The following is a 21,047-nucleotide window of genomic DNA, read 5'->3' as shown; positions in this document are numbered from 1 at the left end:
GGGTGTAGGCTGAACTCTGTCTGGTTCTGTCTAGTGGAGTTGGCTTTCAAACATTTTCATCCTACATTGCTACCATTACTCACCACAATAGAAGCACCCCTTTTCCCAGTCAATCAATTGAGTCCCTGTTACCACCCAAGCAAGTCAAAGTTGCCCCATTCTGCAGCAGATTTCCAAAAGTTGGAGGCAGGGATTATAGGGGGAAGGGCCAAGAGGTGAGTGTGACTAGCATCTCCAGGTCATCCCTAAAATATACTTGACTTCAAAGGACAAGAGGCAGAGGTGTCTCCATATTAGTGATGGGGACTGAGGCATAGATTGAGATCTCCTAATTCCTTCAGCTAGTAGAACAGAACATGACTCCAGTCCAGATTTTGAAGCTGAAGCCAAAGATGTTGTTGGAAGTTGAACAACAATTGAATGAAAGCTGAGAGGTCAGCATCCCCATCACCTCCAGCCTTATCATGTCTGTTGTAGTAACCAGTTTTCTCTCCAATAGGTTCCTTCTTACCCAGAAGTGTTTCGGGATGGTCTCCACACCTACAAGTTAAACGAGCAAGATACCGATGTAAGAGCAGCTCTCCTTGCTTCCTCTGTCCAGTCCAGGCTCTTCCTGCTGTCGTCCCTCATCTGCCCTCTCCTCCACGGAGGTTCTCTCTCCATCCATCTCTCTTCCCATTGGTTTTCCATTCATTTGACTCATACCCTTGGTCACAGAGACAGCCCACCCAACTACTTTCATTTCCTCCAGCCCAATGGCTCACTTTTTCTTACTGCCTTCCTGTTCTTGTTCATGTGTACACCTCTCTCAGGCTTGGATCCCAGGGTCAGAAGAGTGGGTTATCCTCAGACCCATGGATCTTCCCTGACCATAGGATATAGCATTTGTGAAGGGGGGGTACACGGAGAGGAGAACTCAATTAGCTAGGATTTATTGGCCACTTATTCTGTAGATGCTGCTTTCAAAGAACTTAAGTTTGGGTGGCTAGGTGGTGTAGTGGATAAAGCACTGGCCTTGGAGTCAGGAGTACCTGGGTTCCAATCCGGTCTCAGACACTTAATAATTACCTAGCTGTGTGGCCTTGGGCAAGCCACTTAACCCTGTTTGCCTTGCAAAAAAAGAACTTAAGTCTTCAAGGGAGGCAGTGTGGTTCAGTAGAAAGAACACTAACTCTGAAGCCAGAGAACCCTCTTTGAACTCAGATGATGAATCAATTGACTTCCCAGGACCTTGAGAGTGGGAGACTAGATATAAATGAGAGCCTTGGTCTAGATGGCCTCTGAGGTGTCCTGTCCCAGTCTAGAACTAGATCCTGCTGCATATGTCGAAAGATAAACTAGCTCTAATAGAAGAGGGAACTAGTAATGCCATGGCTAGAACATCAGGAGTGAGATCAAAAACTTAATACTAATCCAAATTTGGGCTGTGGGAACCCTGGACTAATCCTATCAACTCTGCCTCAGTTTCTGTAAATTCAGCATCACAAATGCATCTACCTTGCAGGGTTTTTATGACTCCCAGGCTGGCCCTCTATGTTCTTCACTATGGTACTCCAAGTTTTATTATTCCATTTTACAGATGAAGGAACTGAGGGTCAGAGATTAAATGAGTTGTCTAGCTAGTAGGAGGCAGCACTGGGTCTCAAACCTAAGCTTTCTGATAATGATTCCAGGACTCTTTCTGCTATGCTAGTTACTTCATGTTCAGCACCAAGGAAAGTAGAAGGGTTTACTGGACATTATAAATTCTCAGTTCCTTGGTTGTTGACTCAACTCGAAGAATATGTTCATGTCCCCTTTCCCAGTGGGATGGTGGGCAGGGTCCCTCCAGAATGAAGGACCCATCCCTCTATTTCTCTGTTGCCTAGGTAACTATAAAGTCTACCAACTTTTAGAAAGTCTAGGGCTTTGAGAGACATGGTGGATCTCAGCAGGGTGGTAGTATCTATCTGGTGAATGAGCCCAGTCAACTCAGCTCACCAGGCTCCATGATTTAAATTGTTCACCTTTTTCTTTTATTCTTCGTTTTCTTCCCTGGACCTCAGAAGCTTCTGGGCAAACTATGTGAACAGAACAAGGCAGTGAGAGAACAGGAACGACTTGTTCAGCAACTCCGGGCAGAGAAGGTAAGGGTCCTGAAAGGATCTCAAAAGCAATGGAATGGACTTGAGAGGTGACTCGACAAAGGCTAAATCAGAGGGGATCTAGTCTGCTATCTCTATCCATCTGCAGAGAAAGGAATGTTTCTCTTAGACCTTTAATTGAACTCTCATCCATTCAGTGGCCTGGAAAAAAAGACAGGTTTAAAGCTTTTCTTGAATAAGCTGCTCAAATCCCCATGCAACCAGACTGCCCTGGTCTCAATGTCCTCTGGGGGAAATCCAGACATTTCTCATCACCTTTCCTCTCCCCATCCAGGAGAGCCTGGAGAGTGCTTTGATGGGTACCCACCAAGAGATGGAGATGTTTGGGAACCAGTCCTCCTATCCTGAGAAACTGTTGCATAAAAAGGAATCCTTGCAGAACCAGCTGATCAACATTCGAGTCGAGTTGTCCCAGGCTACTACGGTAACTGGGGGAGGGGGGGAACCTTTCCCCCAGAAATTCAGCCTCTTAACATACCACCTGTCCCTGGAGGGGAGTGATGATGAAAAGAGCATCCCCTTCTGGCCTGTGGTAAACAGTATAAAAACAGGCATATTATAAATAAATAATAGGCATATTAGCTTATGGACAGTAAAATAGATGAAATCATCCCCTTTCCCATTAACCAGGTAGACATGGGGACTCATCCTGGGTGTAGTGGGGGGAGTAAGAAGTCCAAGAGGGCATTATTTCTCTGGTTCTTTTAATGCCTTTATTGTCAAGGTTCCCATGGAGACCAAATTGCATATAGGAAAGAAGTTACAGCTCTACCAGTCTTGCTCAGTATGGGCAAGGCAGACATCTCCAGTGAGAGATGGAGAATGAGAAAGAGCTGAGCAATCCAGGGACCAAGGAGCCCTGGCTGTGTCGTTTACTGCCTGTGGGATCTTGGAGAAATGACTTCACTTCTCCCAACCTCCCTTGTCTTGTAAAATGAGGGGGTTGGAAAGGATGGTCTCTGAAGTTCTCCCAATTCTTCTATGACCTTATGAAAAGAGGCCTGGTAGGGAAATCATACTTCAGATTGTAGCTCAGTGACTTTCTTCCTACCCAAAAGCAAGTCATCTCTCTGGGTCTCCATTTCCTCCTTACTCCCCCTTCTTCCACAGTGGATGATCCTATGGCTTTAGGGAATGAAACCTCCTTCTGGCTGGGGCATAATTTACTAACAGGCCTTCCTCTTTGTCATCTTCTCCCTGACTAAGTTTCTTTGCTTTCTAGACAACTGGAATGATCAGTCCTCGGTAGGGGAGGAAGAGAATTAACCTCTTCCTTCCCCCCCATATGCTTGGGTGAAGGAGAGTTTTAATTTCTTTTTTACTTTTAAGCTTTCATTTCCAACTAACATCCTCCGGTGAGGGATTGATTTCCTATCTTGTTCTTTTGCTAGAGGTTGTGTATATGGGGGGCTGGGAAGAGAAAGGAGAAAGGACTCTTCTCCCTTCCACCATGATTTAGCCAACACTAGGGTTTGTTTCTTGAGCCCTTTTACTTTTTTGCTCTCCATATGCCCCCAAGGATTTTCCATGCCCAACATGGGCATCCCAATACCTAACTAGGAAAATACTCCCAGCTTCTCATCTTGGCCTCTACCTCTGGATCACCTGCCTTCTGCTTCCCAGGACTGGGGTGGGAGGGGGAACTTCTTGGTGACAAGGCTTTCTCAGCTATCCTCCCCTCCCCTCCCCACTTGCTACAGGCTTTGACTAACAGCACGATAGAGTATGAAACTCTAGAGGGGGAGGTCTCTGCCCTGCATGATGACTTGTGGGAGCAGCTCAACTTGGACATCCAGGTGAGCAGGGCCCTAGGATAGATGGGGGAAGGAGGGAGGTCTGGCCAGAACCCCTTCAATCTAGGGCTAAAGGGACTTTGTCAGCTTTTTAATTTGCCTTTAAGCCTAGGAGATTAAAGGAGGAAGAAACTTCCTGAGACAAAGAAAGAAGGCTGAGGGACAATAGGCTTTAAGTCTGAATGGCCCTTAAAGATGACCAGATCTCCATGTCAACAAAAAGAGTAAAAATGAGGGGCCGGAATTCAGGTTAGAGATAAGACTTCCTGACTGCAAGGTTTTTAAAACACAAGAAGGCAATGGAAAAAAACTATGTAACTGCCTTCCTAGAAGAATTTAAGAATAAAAGAGACATTTATCTGTTTGGTTTCTTTGTAGGAGACAGGGGGATAAATATGGTGACCTCTGGCATCTGGTTGTTTTGTAGTGCTGTCTTATATTGCGAATGCCTACCTTTTCCTTAGTTAGCTTTGCAAACCACATCTCTCAATCTCTAACAACCTCTATCCCACCCTAGCCCCATTCCCCATCCCTCTCTACTTATCTGTAGTTCTCCTGATCCTAATCTCCACTCCTACTATGGAACTGGCTAATTATGGGACCAATAAGTCATGACCTCTTCAATAGCAGACCTAGAATGCCTGGTGTAGTATATTGCAAACACTGAAAATAAAAAATAAAAATCAACTCACAAATCACTGCTGCATCTAATTCATTAGATCTTTAAACATGCAGTGACCATTGCCTTGGCCATTAACTCTATAGTCTGGGATTAATTCTTCAATAGGAAGGCAATATGATAGAGGGGGAAGAGCCCTCAATTTAGAGTAAGGAGACTGATTCATTCTTTCCTTTCATTCTTTTTTTTGGGGGGGCAAGGCAATGGGGTTAAGTGACTTACCCAAGGTCACACAGCTAAGTAAGTATTAAGTGTCTAGGTTGAATTTGAATTCAGGTACCTCCTGACTCCAAGGCTGGTGCTGTATCAACTGTGCCACCTAATTGCTCCACCTTGAGAGTGAGATGCTTGATCTCTGTTTCTTCATCTGGTCATAAGCACATTGACACTATTTATCTTTTTTTATAAGGTTTTTTTTTTTTGCAAGGCAATGAGGTTAGGTGGCTTGCCCAAGGCCACACAGCTAGTTAACTAAGTGTCTGAGGTCATATCCGAACTCCTGATCTCCTGACTCCAGGGTCTGTGCTCTATCCACTGCACCACCTAGGTGCTCCAACACTACTTATCTTAAAGGACTATTGTGACAAAAGATCTTTATAAACCTTAAAGCACTATATAAATATAAATTATTAGGTTAAGTTAGAAGAAGTAGATAGAGTGCTGAACCTCAGGAAGACTAATCTGACTTTAGACACATTAGTTGTGTAACCTTGGGTAAATCACCTGACCTCTGTCTACCTCAGTTTTCCCATCTATAGAATAGGGATTCTAAACATACCTACTTCCCAGGGTGGTGAGGATCCAATGAGAAACCCTGTTAACTGTTAAATGTTAACTATTATTATAAATACTAAAAAACCAGATTATTGTAAATACAAGTCTAAGGAAAGCTAACCGCTATTATTACAAAAGGGGAATGTGGGGAAATACAGTACACTGGAGGTGAAGATCTTAATATTGCCCCAGTGTAATTCACTAGCTTACAGATAGGGTGGGATAATGGGAATGTCTTGGATTTGAGGGTCAGGAAACTTGAGTTTGAATCTAGCGTCTGTCATTTCGTAAGCTATACAACCTTGAGTGAGTCATTTCATTGTGGCTCAGTTTTCTAGTCTTAGTTATGATGGAGTCATATTAGGGTATCCTCAGGTTCAATTCTAGGGCAAAATTCCAGGGTAAGTCTGCTCAGAGGAAGGTCCAGGATAACTCCTTCTGAGCCCCTTTCCTTCCACTGTTTGTTTAAAGCCACTTTCCCTGTAACCCACTCTCCAGTGTTCTCCAAGGCAGTTTGTTTTAAAGAAGATGCTGAGTGGGAAGGAGACTGCTTATGGGAAGGATGCTGATCCAGCCAAGAGCCCCAATACTGCCCCCACCTTGAGTTAGTCACCAAGCATTTAAGGATTTTTTGTATGTCAAGTCTGTGCAAAGAGCTAGAGATACAAAGAAAGATATAAGCAGTCCCTGTCCTCAAAGGTGCTTTGATGCTACCTTGGAAGAGATAGCATATAAATAAGCATAAATATATAATGTATACAAGGCAGCTGGGTGGCACAGTGGATAGAATGCTGGACTTGAGTTTAAATCCAGCCTTAAACACTTACTAGCTGTATGACCCTGGGTAACCAATACCAAAAAATTGAAGGAAACCTGGGGGAAAACACTTACTATGGGTAGATTATACTAGTTAAGTTTTCCTGTAGAAGATGGATCTTGAACTGAGTCTTAAAGGAGAGATTGTTGGAATAACCAGGCATAGGGGACAGTCAGAACAAAGACATGAAATCAAGATTTGTGTAAGAAAAATTTAGAAACTCAAGGAAGTTGAACTGTGGAGAAAGTGGAGAGGCAAAAAGTGTAAGAAAACTGGAGATTAGAAGAAATGGAAATGTCAAATAAAGGGTTTGGTAGTTGATCCTAGAGAGTCAGAAGCCTGCTCATAGTTCCTAGGCTTAGGGACTAACAAAGGCATCTCAAACTAGGGAAATGAGTGATTGGAGGATGGGGCTGGAGAATTAGGGAGGAGCAGGGAAAATTGGATAAAGGGGGACCCACAGTTGGCTGAATTTGCCTTTATTCCCCTGCCTTTTTCAGAACGAGCCCCTTAATAGGCAAATCCAAAAGGAGATCTGGAGGATCCAGGATGTGATGGAGGGCCTTCGGAAGAACAACCCATCCCGAGGCACAGACACTGCCAAACACCGAGGTGGGCACTCCTCCCCTCTGCTACCTGACCTGACCTCTCTGGTATCTTAAGCCTCCAAGGGACCATGAACTATGAACCTGAACCTGGCCTTGACCCCAACTCTTGGCATCCCCTACCTTGAGCATTGTGTTGATGGTGCCCTTGATTTCCCTCCCTGGCATAGGGCCTCCTGGTAATTTAATCATTCACTCTGCATTTGGGACCAGAGAGTTATCCCCTTTTCCCTAGAAAGGAGTAATCTCTCCCTAAAAGGGGGAAAGCACTCCCAGATGGCCAGGACACCCCTACCCCCAAGCAGAATATCTAAGGACACGAGATCCTATAATTCCCTCTCCTCCTTCTAAAAAAAAATGGAAAAAGTATTAAGTTTCCTCTAGGTCATTGTATCAACCCTTTCACTATTCTTAAGTTATTTTTTGAAGGAGAGACATGCAAATCTATCCCTTTAAATATTTCAAGCATTGGCTTTAGGCCCATATGTCCAGCCTTTTTGCAACAACACCCAGGCCTATCTACTCTCCAATACTTACCTCTCTCTCTTCTTTTCTTCTCCCAAGGAGGGCTTGGCCCTTCAACCACCTTCAGTTCCAATAGCCCTGCAAGCCCCCTCAGCTCAGCCAGCCTCACTAGCCCCTTGAGCCCATTCTCGATGGTGTCTGGCTCCCAGGGATCTCCCACTAAACCTGGGCCTCATGAGGTAAGAAAAAAGGTCGAACCCCAACATTTGGGGAGGGAAGGGAAAAGGAGGAGAGAAAAATCTTCAAACTGCAAAAATTATCCATCTATTCTAACTCCTCTTAAGGATTTAGACTTATTCCTTTAAGCCTTTTTAAATTTGTCTTTCCTGTCCACACTCTCCCAGCCCCACCTATCCATTTGTTCTTTCCATTGCATTTCACCCTCACCTTTCTTCATCTTCCATCCTTCACTAAAATCCCTTCCTAAGAAGATCACTTTCCTGATGACTCTGGTGCTCCTAGACACCAACTTGAGAAGCGAAGCATGCTAGTAACTTGGTATTTTGACCAGAATTAAAGTCCAGAGCTTCTATGGATGAGAGGATCTAGGAAGTTGTGATGTGATCAGCATCTGTTAACTTCCTTGATACTCTGCTAGTAACTGGAAGGTTACAAAGAAATAAAAAGCCATCAAGACAATCAAAAAAATGATTAAGCCACAAGAAGCAATTAAAAAATAGTTTAAAGTTGAGCATAATTAAGTACAAGACTTCACATGCAGGCTTGGGAGGGAGAAGAGGGAAAAGATCTATATGGATAGATGTCAGAGGTTTCATGGAGGATGTGGAGGAGATGGACAGACAAGATTTGGAAAGACAGAGGAGCAAAGGGAAGGCATTTCACATAGGCAAAACAGTTCAGAGGTGGGAATAGGGATGAAGCACCCATGGAATAGGTGCTGGGCTTACCTGGGCTCACTTCACCTCTCTGACATTTACCAGCTGTGTGAACAGGGCCAGGCCATTTACACTCAATAAGGAAAATGGCAGATCCCAGCCTCCTATTGTTGGGGTTGAAATAATATCTTTTATATGAAAGTCTTTGCAGACTATAAAGTGCTATGTCTATATTGGCCATTATTATTATTTTGTTGAGGAGTCATGAGAGAAAAGACTAGTTAGATAGATAGGGTGAGACCAGATAGGAATGCCAGAGAAGGAATTTTAGACTAAGTGTTTCTTTACTATCCCAGAATAAAAGTAAAGCTGTCTTGTCAAAAAGAGGATGATGACTGGTTTTTTTAAATTTTATTTTTTTGCTAGGGCATCATCCCATATTGAGAGGCAATGTGATATCCTAGAGAGTGAGTGAATAGGGGCAGCTAGGTAGTACAGTGGTTAGAGCACTGGCCCTAGAGTCAGGAGGACCTGAGTTCAAATCTGGCCTCAGACACTTCACCTAGCTATGTGACCTTGGGCAATTCATTTAACCCCATTACCTTTCAAAAACAAAACAAAAATGAATGAGTAGTGGCTTGAGAGTCAGGACACTTAAGTCTTAGTTCCAGTTCTGCCAAGAAATTACTTTGTGACTTTGGCAAATGACTTTAAACTTCTCTGGGCCTCAGTCTCCTCACTGATAAATGAGGAGGTTGAACGAATTGGTGTCTAAGGTCCCTTTGGGTTAGCTACATAGTGCAACTGAAAGAATGCCAGACCCAAAGTCAGAAGACTCAACTTTGTGAATTCAAATCTATCCTCAGACATTTACTAGCTATATGGCCCTGGGTCGGTCCACTTCTCCCTGGTTGCCTCAGTTTCCTCATCTGTGATATGAGCAGGAAAAGGAAATAGCAAACCACTCCATTAACTCTTCCAAGAAAATCCCAAATGGGGTCACAAAGAGTTGGATACAACTGAACCACAATAACAAGGTTCCTTTTAGATCTAACATTCTAACAATTCTGTGGCTCCACTAACACTCTTCTGTCCTCTTCTCAGCTGCTGCTCTTGCTCATAACACTCTGGCTTCCTCTCTGCCTCAGGAACCTGGCCCTCCTCGGCCTCCCCTCCCCAAAGCGTATGTCCCTCTGGAGTCTCCTCCAACAGTCCCTCCGCTCCCTAGTGAAAGCCGCTTCTGGCCGCACCCCAACTCTCCCTCCTGGCACCGAAGTGGCGAGACAGCCAGGGGCCAGGTACCCACTCTCTGCACTCCCTGGTGGGCAGGGGAAAGGGAAGGGGGTGAAAATGGGGAAAGGAGCCAGGGTGAGGGTGGATAAGGCAACAGGGAACCGTGTCACTTACCCTTCCCTTTTAATTTTAATTAAACTTTCCAAAAATTCCATATCTTTTGGGCTTCCTGCCCAGCTGAATTTGTGTGCAGCCTTCTCTGGGGAAAGGAGAGAGACAGGCTAGAGAACTACCCAGATCCCTTTTTTCCCCCCTTTGTCCTTTCTGGACAGGATGGCACATGGCTTCTCCCCTCTCCCACCATTTAAAGCCCAAGGACAGCCAAGGATGTTATTATACCACTGGCTGATAGATGGACAGTGGAGAAAGGATACCAGATATTCTCTGTGGTACCATCCTGTTCTTAACCCATTCCTAGACAGCCTTGGTTCCCATTTCTTGCCTCTCTCTTAATTTTCTTTCCATTCTACCTGATGAGGTCTTGCCTGGCCTCTTCTCCAGGTATAATCTCTCTCCAAGAAATATAAGTAATCTTCTTTTCCACTACCCCTTCTAGTGTTTAATTCTTTCCTGGAACTCAGATCAGGGACCTAAAAAAACTTTGGAGAGATAAAATAGTAGATTAGACTTGAAGTTAGTTCACCTAAAGTTTAGTTTTAGCTCTGTCAAATGCTTCCTGTGAGATCCTGGGCAAATTACTTAATTTCCCTGGGCCTCGGCTTTCTCATTTGTAAAATTTTAAAGCATTAAAGTAGGTACCTCTATGGTCTTTTTCCAGCTCTAAATCTAAGCCTATGATCCCTTAAGGTGCTTTATGAGCCTATGTTTTGTTCCCATAAGCTGAAAGTGTAAAATTAAGGGATCCTATTAAGGATGTTCCATTGGACCCTGTTGACTTAAGTCCAAGATGGAATCCTGAAAACTCTTTCCTCACATCTTGGGGGTACCATACCCCTCCCCAGCCATCCTCTCCCTATAGTACTATAAATGAGTGTCAGTTTTATCTTTCTATAGCACTTTGCAGGGTGACTGGACAGGTTGAGAGGTATGTGTCTGCAATTGACTGAAAAGTCCCCAGAAGCCAGAACCCCCATTATATCCCAAGATATGCCAGTGGTCCATTTTTCTCTCCCTGAATACAGGTGAGATACTTAAAAGGAGATACTGAGAAGAAGGAGATACTGTATAAGAAATGCAGGACCTTTACCTGCTCTCCCCTAAGCACTTCTGTCATCTCTCCCCAGCCAAAGGGAAGTTATGAGCAGGGCAAGAAGGATCCTCAACTGACATCTCCCTTGGATGCCCCCAGAGACATCAGCCTCATGCCCACCAGACAGGAACTGGAGGCTGAGAAGCAGGCAGCTCTCAATAAAGGTATGTCCTATCTATGTCATTCTCTGGGACTTCTACCCTTACACCAAGACAAGAAAGCCTTGTGTTGAGATGGTTGTTTGAGAAATTGATTCCTGGATTTTAATTTTCACCTTGTGCAGGTCTGAATCTAATAAGGTCTCTCTTTCCTCCTATAGTGGTGGGGTGATATGTGCTGTAGGTATCAACTATATTGTAAATGGTGTAGCCATTTGCAGAAGAAATAGATTAAATCATAATCAGGAAATATTTAACAAAATAAGTAAAAATACCACATAGATAGTGTTAATTTGTGGTTCCTAAGTCAACATGTAGCAGTTTCTATTTGAGCTTGATACCACTGAGCTACCAATCTTTTTTTCTGGCTCTTGGGGCTATGAAGCAATATAAGCATGTCTTTGAGTCCCCTTCCTTGTGTTATCAGGAAATCCTGCTTTACCTCCAGCTGCCTCATCAAGTTGTCCTTTATTGAACCCTTTCCCCTTCTAATTCCTTAGTTGGCATTGTGCCCCCTCGGACAAAGTCACCCACCGATGAGGAGGTAGCACCATCAACAGTGGTGAGGAGGAGTGCAAGTGGGCTTTCCAATGGCCCCCTCTCCCGGGTAAGTACTGACTTGGCCAACAGAGGGGTGAAAGAAGGGGAGGGAAAGAATTCACGAACCAAAAGGTCATGACTGTAGAAGTGGAGGGAATCTTAGAGGTCACTGATTCCAACCCCTTTATTTAACAGGAAAGGGATCCTATAAGCCCAGCATTCTTTTCTATATAGTATCCGACTGACTCCAAACTGCTGTTTATCAGCGACTCCTACTGGACTCCCTCTCCTGCCATGTGCTAGATCCTGGAAGGAGAGACAAGAAAGGGTCCCTTCCTTCATGGAACTTCCAGTCTGCCTGGGCAGTTGGTTACAGCATCTCCTGAGGTTCCACTTTTGCACAGATCTAATGCTTAGGAAATTCTTTGTTATATTAAGCCCAAGTCAACCTGTTGGGAAGGGTTGAAGGGTTGGGGGACTCAGCTGCTACCTTCAAGGTGCTGCCAGTCTGATGAGGGAGACTGGAAAGATATATATATATATATATATATATATATATATATATATATATATATATTATATATATATGATAAATCAGGGCTTTCCCATCCAGAAGTGGAGCTGTCCAAGCAGAGGCTGGCTAGACCTCTGGTCTGGGAGGATTTAGAGCAGATTCCTCCTGCACTAGGTGGCCTCTGGGGTTGCTTTCAACTCTGCCATTCAACAAAGATGTGGGAAAGTTCAAGGAGACATTTTCCAGTACAGGAGAACATAATGCAAACACGTTTAGGGATGCAGAAAAAAACTGATTGGAAAGGAATTGGAGACTGATGGACTCAATTCAGGAAGGCTCTCAGAAGGAAGTGACTTTTGAGCCAAGGCAGGAGTCGGGAATGACCCAGGGTGGGTGAGGGAACTAAGGGAGCCATCCAGCACCTCCCCCTCCCCTCCACACACACACACACCCACCCCACCCCCCTCCCAGCAGGAGCGTCCCAAGAGTGCAGTGTTTCCCAACGAGGTGAAGGTCAAGATGAGTGTGGAGGAACAGATCGACCGCATGAGGCGGCATCAGAACAGCTCCATGAAGGAGAAGCGTCGGAGCCTACAACTCCCAGCTGGCCCATCCCCTGACCCCACTGCCCGACCCTCCTACAAAGTGGTAAAACTCCCCCAGCCACCCTATGGGCATAGGGGGCTGTGAGACTCTCCTGCTTCCTGGGCATGGCCAGCCCTGGCCAGGGGGCATTGCTGGGGAAAGGGTGGGAAACTCCTCACTGGGATGACTGGGAGAGGCCTTTCTGGGGTGCCTGGATGGGCCACTTTAAATAGAGTTCAATTTAATTCAACAAGCCTTTGCAAGGCTACGAGATACAAGGCACCTCCATGCTGAGCATTATGGAGAAAGAATAGAGAAGAAAATATGGTTCCTACTACCTCAAGGACCTTGCAATCTATTTAGGATAGGACACACATGTGAGACATGTGAGTTTGATATGAGGCAAAAATAGAATCAAGGAGCAACATCATGTGATAAGTGCTAGGGACACTAGAAAAAAGGCTGGTGTTGGTGAGAGTTAATCAGAGAAGACTTCTTGGAGGAAATGGAACTTGAGCTGGGTCATGATGGATTGGTTATGATTCAAATAGGCAGGAGAAATTCAAATAGCCAGAGGAAGAGGCATGAAGAGTTTTCAGAAGGGGCTCATAGGAACCTAATTCCCAAGCTGGAAGAGATCATCTAGTTGATTCCTATCATTTTCCAGATAGGGAAACTGAGGCTCAAGGTGTTTAGGGGATTTTCCCAAGGTCACAGGCAGGATTTCTTTTTGGGACCATGAGAAGCCAACCTGCCTATTCCAGAAGGGGGTGGGGGATGAGAAAGAGATTGATTATGTAGGATGGGGCCAAATTATGGAAGGTTTTGGTAGAGGGAGTCTAGAGTTTAATAACCAAAAGGGAAAGTCCTTCCCAGGGTGACTGGGAGAGTCACACCTGGTGGATGACAGGGGAGGGTTGGTCAGGGTAGGGGGGACACAGGCTCCAAATGGCCATGGCTTTGCTGGCTCCCAGGTGCGCCGTCACCGCAGTATTCACGAGGTGGACATCTCCAATTTGGAGGCAGCTCTTCGAGCAGAAGAGCCTGGTGGGCAGGCCTACGAGACTCCCCAGGAAGAGATTGCCCGACTTCGAAAGATGGAGCTAGAACCCCAACACTATGACGTGGACATCACGAAGGAGGTAAGAAGAAACTCTTGCCTCTCCACTTGAGGGTAATGGGCAAGGAGCAGCCTGTAATCACTGCATCCTCACACCTGCAGCTCTCCACACCTGACAAAGTCTTCATCCCTGAACGGTACATTGAGCTGGAGCCAGAAACACCCCTGAGCCCAGAAGAGATGAAGGAGAAGCAGAAAAAGGTGGAAAGGATCAAAACTCTCATAGCCAAATCCAGGTAACTAGGTTTAGAAGTGGAAGGAAGTGGCAACACCTCTCTGTCTTTCTCCTCAGCACCCAGAGGCCTTTCAGACCCACTCATCTCTGGCTCTTGTATTCTCTGGTTCTTTTTAAGTGCTGTAGGCTAGAGAGCTGGGAGAAGAGAAGGCTCAGTCCATAATCATGCCATATCATGTCCTGTTCTGCATCCCTTTCTTACACATCCATCCCTCCCATTGCCCTATTGGGTATCCTTTATTTCCTTTGGACAACCCTTTTTATTTAACCTAGTTTCACTTAAGTAATGGTGTTAGGGGAATACACCAGCTAGTTTTCCCCTATCTTTAGGAATAGCTTGCCTCCAATAGAATGGAAGCTCCCTGAAGACAAAGTCTGCTTCAGTCTGGTACTTCTTTACACCCTTTACTCAGTAAGTGCTGAGCAAAGGTTTGCTGTTGATTATTGCCATGGGATGCATTTTCACCCACTCCCTCCACCCTAGGAGATGTTCACTTTTTTTTTTAGGCTTTTTGCAAGGCAAATGGGGTTAAGTGGCTTGCCCAAGGCCACACAGCTAGATAATTATTAAGTGTCTGAGACCCGATTTGAAACCAGGTACTCCTGACTCCAGGGCCAGTGCTTTATCCACTGTGCCACCTAGCCGCCCCATTCACTTTTTTGATGTCTCAGATTCCTTTAGCAGTCTGGTGAAATCTATGTACCCTTTCTCAAGATAATATTTTGAAATGTGTTACATGAAATACTTGGAATGATAAAGTACATTAAAATGCAGTTATCAAAGCAATGTCTAAAATAATTTTATGAACCCCTGGTTGAATGCCCTGTATCACCCTGGCTTCCTTGGGTATGTGTCTGTGCTTTCCCAGTATGCAGAACGTGGTGCCCGTGGGTGAAGGCGACTCGGTGGATGTGCCACAGGACTCTGAGAGCCAGCTTCAGGAGCAAGAGAAGAGGATTGAAATTTCCTGCACCCTGGCTACCGAGGCATCCCGAAGGGGCCGCATGCTGTCTGGTGAGAAGGAGTGGGCCCTATTCTGCCAGCAAGATTGGCTTTCCAGACTGACCTGGGGCTTGGGACTGGGCTTGGGTCTGGGCAAAGAACAGTGGTCACAAGCTTTGTCATCCATTCCTGCCACCACTCCTGGGTAAGACTCTACCTTAGAGCATATAAGGAAGAAGGTCTTCCTTCTTATCCTCACCAATTTCCATATAGATGACTAAGTCCATAGTTCCCCTCCCCCCATGTTTGGGGTACCCACAGGTCTCTTGGAGTCTGAATGAGGGACAGTGAGGCCTGCAGACCAGGAGGTAACACTGGCAGGAAAAGCTGGAGCAAGGAAAACTAGAGTCTGCTCCCATGGTCTGTTTCTGTGTCTTCCATCATCGACTCCAGTAATACCCTATACCACATAGGTGGCAAGCACGGTCCTCACGCCATAGGAGGTGAGGACATCTAGAACAAGGAGGAGGCTTGGTCTTGCCTTCAAGGAACACCCAATTTAATGGAGGACACATACTCTCTGCCCTTGGGAAACTGAGCTTCATGGAAGAGATGCAGTCTTCACTCTTATGCAGTTGTGTACGGGTGTACCACACACACACACACACAGACACAATCTCATACATACACAGCCATGAATGAATACACACTCATATGCACAAGAGTGACACACAGAGAGCCAACTACAGTGGGGTCACTTTGCCCAAAGAGCCAAATGTAGAAGTGATAGTACTTTAGGGACTTAGCAACTAGTTTAGCAAGAATAAATATTTAAAATAGGAAGCTACTCATTAGTAGCTCCTTCATCATCCTCCCTTGCCCTGCCTTATGGCAGAAATCTCTTCAACAGTGACTTTTTCCCCATGGAGTGATGTCTGAATTCCCTCTCTCCCTCCCAAAAAACCAACAGAGGGAATAATTTGCATCCCAAATGGTTTTTGTTACTTATCTCAGGTACATACATTCCCAATTATAAATCTGTAGTCAGTTAGGTGGTCCAATGGATAGAGTGACTAGACCTGAAGTCAGGAAGACCTGAGTTCAAATATGACCTGAGACATTCACTAGCTGTGTGACCCTATTAATCCTATTTGCCACGGTTTCCTCATCTGTAAAATCAGCTGGAGTAAGAAATAGCAAACCTCTCCAGAATCTCTGGCCAAGAAAACTCCAAAAAGGGTTCAGTCAGACACAACTAAAATTACTAAAACAAGAACACATAGTATTATTGTTAGTATAGATTTCAGTATAGACTTCTTAACACATGAATGCATTCATTGAAGGCATTTGAATCCTGTCAACTCCTAATTATGCATGTTCATCAGGTGGGAGAACCATTCTTTAGCTACTCAGAAACTATTTTAATTTGATTGGGGGATATATTTTAGTTTGTGCATTTTGCTTTGGAAGTGTCTGATCTTTGAATTCATAGGACTTCAAAGCTTCCCTCTTTCATTCTAGACATGAACACCATCATCTCTGAGTAGTCTCTAATCTTTGTTTAAATTTACAATCCCGGGTCAAGGGAAATAATCACTGACTGAGTTTAAAAGGCTGCTCTAGATAGCTGATCCCAAATATGGGAGGGAATGTCAAAGGTCTTTTCTTTCCAGCTTCTGCTGGGCAACAGGCAGCAGCAAGCCACAAGAGTAAACAGAAAGCATGGCAATGTTATCTAAGGAAGGCGAGCAAAACCACCACAGCCTTGTCTCCCAGCCCAGCCCCACTGGCGAGAGCTTACAAATTTCCTGTTTTCCAGGAAGAATATGGATAATTAGGAATTGATTGGACACAGACACAAGCTGGTAGAAGCAGAGGAGGAGACTGCGATTGAGTTTAGTTGTGCATGGGGACGATTCTAACTAGGAAGCTCTAGGGAGTGGAGAGAAATGGGGGTGAGTAATGGATGGGAGGAACTAGATTTGTCAGAAGAAAGTGAAGTAACTCAAGAAGGAGGTTCATTGGAGGGACATGGAAAACACTTGTCTTATCTGCAGAGTAAGGAAAGCATGGTACAAGGAGATGAGATAGATGAAGTAGGCAGACATGGAAAGGTATGGGCTCTCTATGAAAGGAAGAAAAAGGTGGTTCATATGAGTTGATCAGATGATTGTGGTAGTTTGAGCCTAAAACTGGTGGAATGGAGTTGACTAGACTAGAGACCCACAGCACAAGATGTGCTTTATTTCATAGACATACATACATATGATTTATCTTTATTCCTAATAAACACAAATGTGGTTCTTCTCAAAGGTTCACTCTTAGGCTACAGCAAGAGATATTTTAGTTAGCCCCCGGGGAGAATTTTCTGGAATAGAAGGTGATGAAAACAATAGGCTTCAGTTATGGAATAATAATCGTTCATTATTTACTGCTTACAAAAAAAATAACTTGTTCCCAACAGTAATATGCAGCAGCTAGGTAGCACAAGTCATGTTCAACCCATTTTGTAGATGAGAAAACTAAGATCCGGAGAGCTTCAGCGCTATGGCTCAGGTCACATACTTCATGTTAGGGGCAGAATTTGAACCCAGGACTTCTGACTCTCAGAATGCTTTTCACTCTATAGCATGAATCATCTTCCCTGAGGAGAGTGGTCCATTGGCTCTGGACCCATCTGGGAGACAGAGACCTGGGGGAGTGGGGAGATGGCAGCTTCCAGGTTCAGGACTGCTGGCATGAGTAGACCATGTAAAACTGGTTTGAACATGAAGGCTCCGGCAGGACTTGCCAGCATTTCCTTCAACAAACTGAACTTGAACCTCTAAAGGTCAAATTCCACGCTCTGGGCAAAAGGCAACTTCCTGTTTCAAAGGGAATAAAAACAAAAACCTTTACTGAAAAACCCTTCCCCAGCCTGGCCTCAGGGTCCTGGCTTTCTCTGCCACAGGCCTCCAGCCAGAGGTTCCATGAAAACAAAACCTGAACTGGCCTATCAGATTCCTCCTCTACACACACAGGCTTAGGTTTCAGCCCGTGCACCCGGGGTAGGCCGCCACCTGGGTTCTACCCAAACCCCAAATATTTAAAGAATGGCTGTGGCACTGCCAAACCTCACTGGCCTGCTGCTGTGGCTCCTGAGTTCTAGGGCCCAGAAACCCCACCAGCTGCCCTGAAGGTCCTTCAAAGAGGGGTGCCATGGGAAACATGCAACATATATGTTTGAAGTGGAGTCGTCATGAGTGTGTGTGTGTGTGTGTGTGTGTGTGTGTGTGTGTGTGTGTATCTGTGGTAGAGTAGTAAGAGCTCTAGAACTGGTATCAGATGTGGGTTTGAATCGCTGCCCTGCCACTCCTCAACTGTAGCCTTGGGGCCAAGTTTCTTTCCCTCTTTGGGCCTCATTTTCTTCATCTGTCAAAAGGTTTACTCAAACCCCAGTGATCTCATGACCCTAGACTGTTGTGAACTGTGTGTGTGAGTGGGGGACTGTGAAGTTATTATCTAGGAAGGCCGCCTTGACCGACACCATCAGAAAAGCATTGGTTCTACTTAAGCTTGTATTTTCGCCTGCCAAGCACAACCCTCCAATCAATCAATCATTCAGCAAGCATGGATTGCAAAACTACTACTGGATGCTAAGCAATGGAGATACAAATATCCTCACCTGACTGCGGTGAGGATAGCAACTACTAAGTTCTGAGTACTGGTTAAGAGCTTTTACAAACCTCTTGTGTGATCCTTATCACAAACCGGGGCAATAGGTGCTGTAATGATTCCCATTTTACAGCTGAAGAAACTGAGGGCAGACAGAAGTTAAATGGCATTCTCAGTTCTTGAAGTGGAATTTGAACCCAGGTCTTCCTAACTCCAGGCCCAAGTGAGTGATCCACTGAGGCACCTAGCTGCCTCTAGTCCTCAGATATCTGAGTTGGGGTGGGGTAGAAGGGCCAATAGATGGGTCAGTAGATCCAACAACAGCAGCCTGTGCAGCCGGGTTGAATAAGGAGGTACGGCTAATCATATAGAAACTTCCCTGCTCCCTTAAATAGAGCACACTGACAAATGTAGCTTAATTCAGGCTCACCATGTCATGTTTGCCCCAAAGGCTCCTGGGGATAAATATGTTTTTGTTATTTTCCTTCTGGCTTTTAATTTTTTTTTTCAGTCCATTGTCAGTTGTGATTTCTTGCTGCTCAGGATTCCCACCTTAGCAAACAGCTTATCTTTGAGATGGCTCTGGAGGAGAAATGAGACTGGTGACTTAGCACAGCCCCCCTAAACACACACTCAAATCCAGTGCATGAGCTTGTCATGGCATCACCTCCCTGCTGTCATGGTCTTCTTCAGCAATGAAGGACAAGGGCAGGTAGGTGCTACAGTGGATAGCACACCGGTCCTGGAGTCAGGAGCCCCTGAGTTCAAATGTGACCTCAGGAATTACTTAACTGAGTGCAAGTCACTTAACCCCATTACTTTGCAAAAAACCAAAAAATAAAAAAAAAGAAAAAAAAGAATGAAGGACAAACATCAGGGGATAGAAGAACAAAAGGGAACCAATCTCTGTCCTCAAAGAGCTTACATTTTACTGGGAAGATGTGACCTGGATATGAATATGTTCATAAAAAAGCAACACAAACTAATTTCAAGGTAGAGGTTGGAGGGGGAAGGGAAAACACCATTAAGAGGCATGACTGAGTATGTTGATGAGTGGTTGTCAATGTTCTTAGGTGAATGAACCGGTAGGTGGAGGTAGAGGGGATGTATGCAATGTGAGAGTGGACAGAGGGAGTGAATGCATGGGTCCATATCAGGGATCCTTGAATTGCTGCTTGGGGTTCCAGTTTCACATATGTACTAGATGGGTGTTTCTCACTCCTAGAATACTGGATCTGTTAATAGCACGTTCATGTGATTGCTACACCAATAAATAGCCTTAAAAGCAAAGTCAGAACCCACCTTTCCCTTAAGCCTGCTTTTCCTGACTGCTGAACAAGAGCAGTGAGATCAAATGGGGAAGGGGCTAAGACTATGGAAGCAAGAGACCTGGAATTCTACCTCTTGATAATCTCCTGTGTGATCCTGCAAAGACCTTTGTGAGATAGGGAGACCTGTCTTTAACTTCTTCTTCAATTCCCCTGGTCCACTGGGGATGAATAAGGGCCTGAAAAGTGCTTCCAATTCCACCCCACCCTGCTGTCCCCTTTTTACTGCTCTAGCCAAATAACACTTGCAGTGAAACCTCACTAATCTGGATTTCATCCATTCAGGAGGAAGGTTGTGCTTGTGTGTGAATTTGTGTGCACAGTTTCTGAAAAGGAGGTTGTCTCTTCAAGACTGTAAGAGGAACTATTTACAAATTTGCCATATACCATTACAAAGCCAGGTTGAGTTGGAAAGACCCTTAAAGGTCATGAGTCCAGTCCTTTAAAGTGCCTTGCCTTCTATATGCAAACCAGGAGCATCTAATTGCATTATTGAGTGCTCATAAGCTTGATGAAATCCAGAATTTAGATAGTTTTAGATAGAATTTAGAGTCTATAATCTCTTAGGCAGGTTTGCATTGCAGCTCTGCTGGACTATTTTTTTTTTTAGCTTAGTTAAAATTAGTATACTCTTGAAAACTGTTTTTAGAAATCACATAGTCTAGTTCAACTTTTTCATGAATTTAGGTTGACTCACCCCAGGTCCTCTAATTAGTGAAATTTCATGATAAATTGTAAAATAATAATTGTGAATATTATTATCTTGACTTTTCATTGGTATAATGATCCATTTAAAAGAACCTGCATAGATTACCTACTTCATTGTATCCCTAGAAAAGACCTATAGGGCAGGGGATGCAGAGCTTCCCATTTTGCTCCATTGATCCAATGGATCTGTGATCCCATTAATGGGGGGAAGGTATTCCCTCCATTCATCTGGATCTCAACCTATCAGTGCCTGCCCATCCTCATTTCACAGATGAGTGAATGATGGCAAAGAGGGAACAGATGACCTGCCCGAGGTCACACGGAAAGCTGCTGCCGCAGCTCAGATCTCAGGTCTCCTGGCTCCCTGGCCTCATTGGCTCTACCAAACACCAAGCAGTACCAGCTGTGTCCTTCCACACTCCCTTGGGAGTGAGGGGCCTTGGTCTGTGCTTGGGGTGGCTCGACAGCTGCAAGCTCTGCTTCCCCTGCTTGTCTTCACACCCTCGGTCTCTTCTTGCTCCTGGTGCCCTCAGCTACCCTACCCATCCCTGGTTTCCCTCCCATTCACAAGCCTGTTCATTTCTGT

At 44.8% G+C, this 21,047-nt stretch overlaps 1 protein-coding gene across 18 annotated transcripts in view; it reads left to right on the top strand.

The window, feature by feature from the left end:
• Nucleotides 1–21,047, top strand: part of PLEKHA6 (pleckstrin homology domain containing A6) — a 220,861-nt gene that overhangs the window by 195,162 nt on the left and 4,652 nt on the right. For 14 of the 18 annotated variants that reach the window (XM_074222436.1, XM_074222439.1, XM_074222440.1 and 11 more), the window contains 12 exons: nucleotides 500–568; nucleotides 2,046–2,126; nucleotides 2,419–2,568; nucleotides 3,845–3,940; nucleotides 6,708–6,819; nucleotides 7,377–7,516; nucleotides 10,711–10,840; nucleotides 11,335–11,441; nucleotides 12,360–12,536; nucleotides 13,448–13,615; nucleotides 13,696–13,829; nucleotides 14,698–21,047. In XM_074222436.1, the coding sequence (XP_074078537.1) occupies nucleotides 500–568; nucleotides 2,046–2,126; nucleotides 2,419–2,568; nucleotides 3,845–3,940; nucleotides 6,708–6,819; nucleotides 7,377–7,516; nucleotides 10,711–10,840; nucleotides 11,335–11,441; nucleotides 12,360–12,536; nucleotides 13,448–13,615; nucleotides 13,696–13,829; nucleotides 14,698–14,980 (1,647 nt within the window). In that variant the 3' untranslated portion in view covers nucleotides 14,981–21,047. The remainder of the gene's footprint in view (nucleotides 1–499; nucleotides 569–2,045; nucleotides 2,127–2,418; nucleotides 2,569–3,844; nucleotides 3,941–6,707; nucleotides 6,820–7,376; nucleotides 7,517–10,710; nucleotides 10,841–11,334; nucleotides 11,442–12,359; nucleotides 12,537–13,447; nucleotides 13,616–13,695; nucleotides 13,830–14,697) is intronic. The other 4 variants (XM_074222453.1, XM_074222438.1, XM_074222437.1 and 1 more) reach the window with 3 other exon arrangements.

Source organism: Macrotis lagotis, chromosome 2, assembly GCF_037893015.1.
Source record: "Macrotis lagotis isolate mMagLag1 chromosome 2, bilby.v1.9.chrom.fasta, whole genome shotgun sequence".
NCBI lineage: Eukaryota > Metazoa > Chordata > Mammalia > Peramelemorphia > Peramelidae > Macrotis > Macrotis lagotis.
The sequence above is the reverse complement of the archived record's forward strand: the minus strand, read 5'-3'. Positions and strand labels throughout refer to the sequence as shown.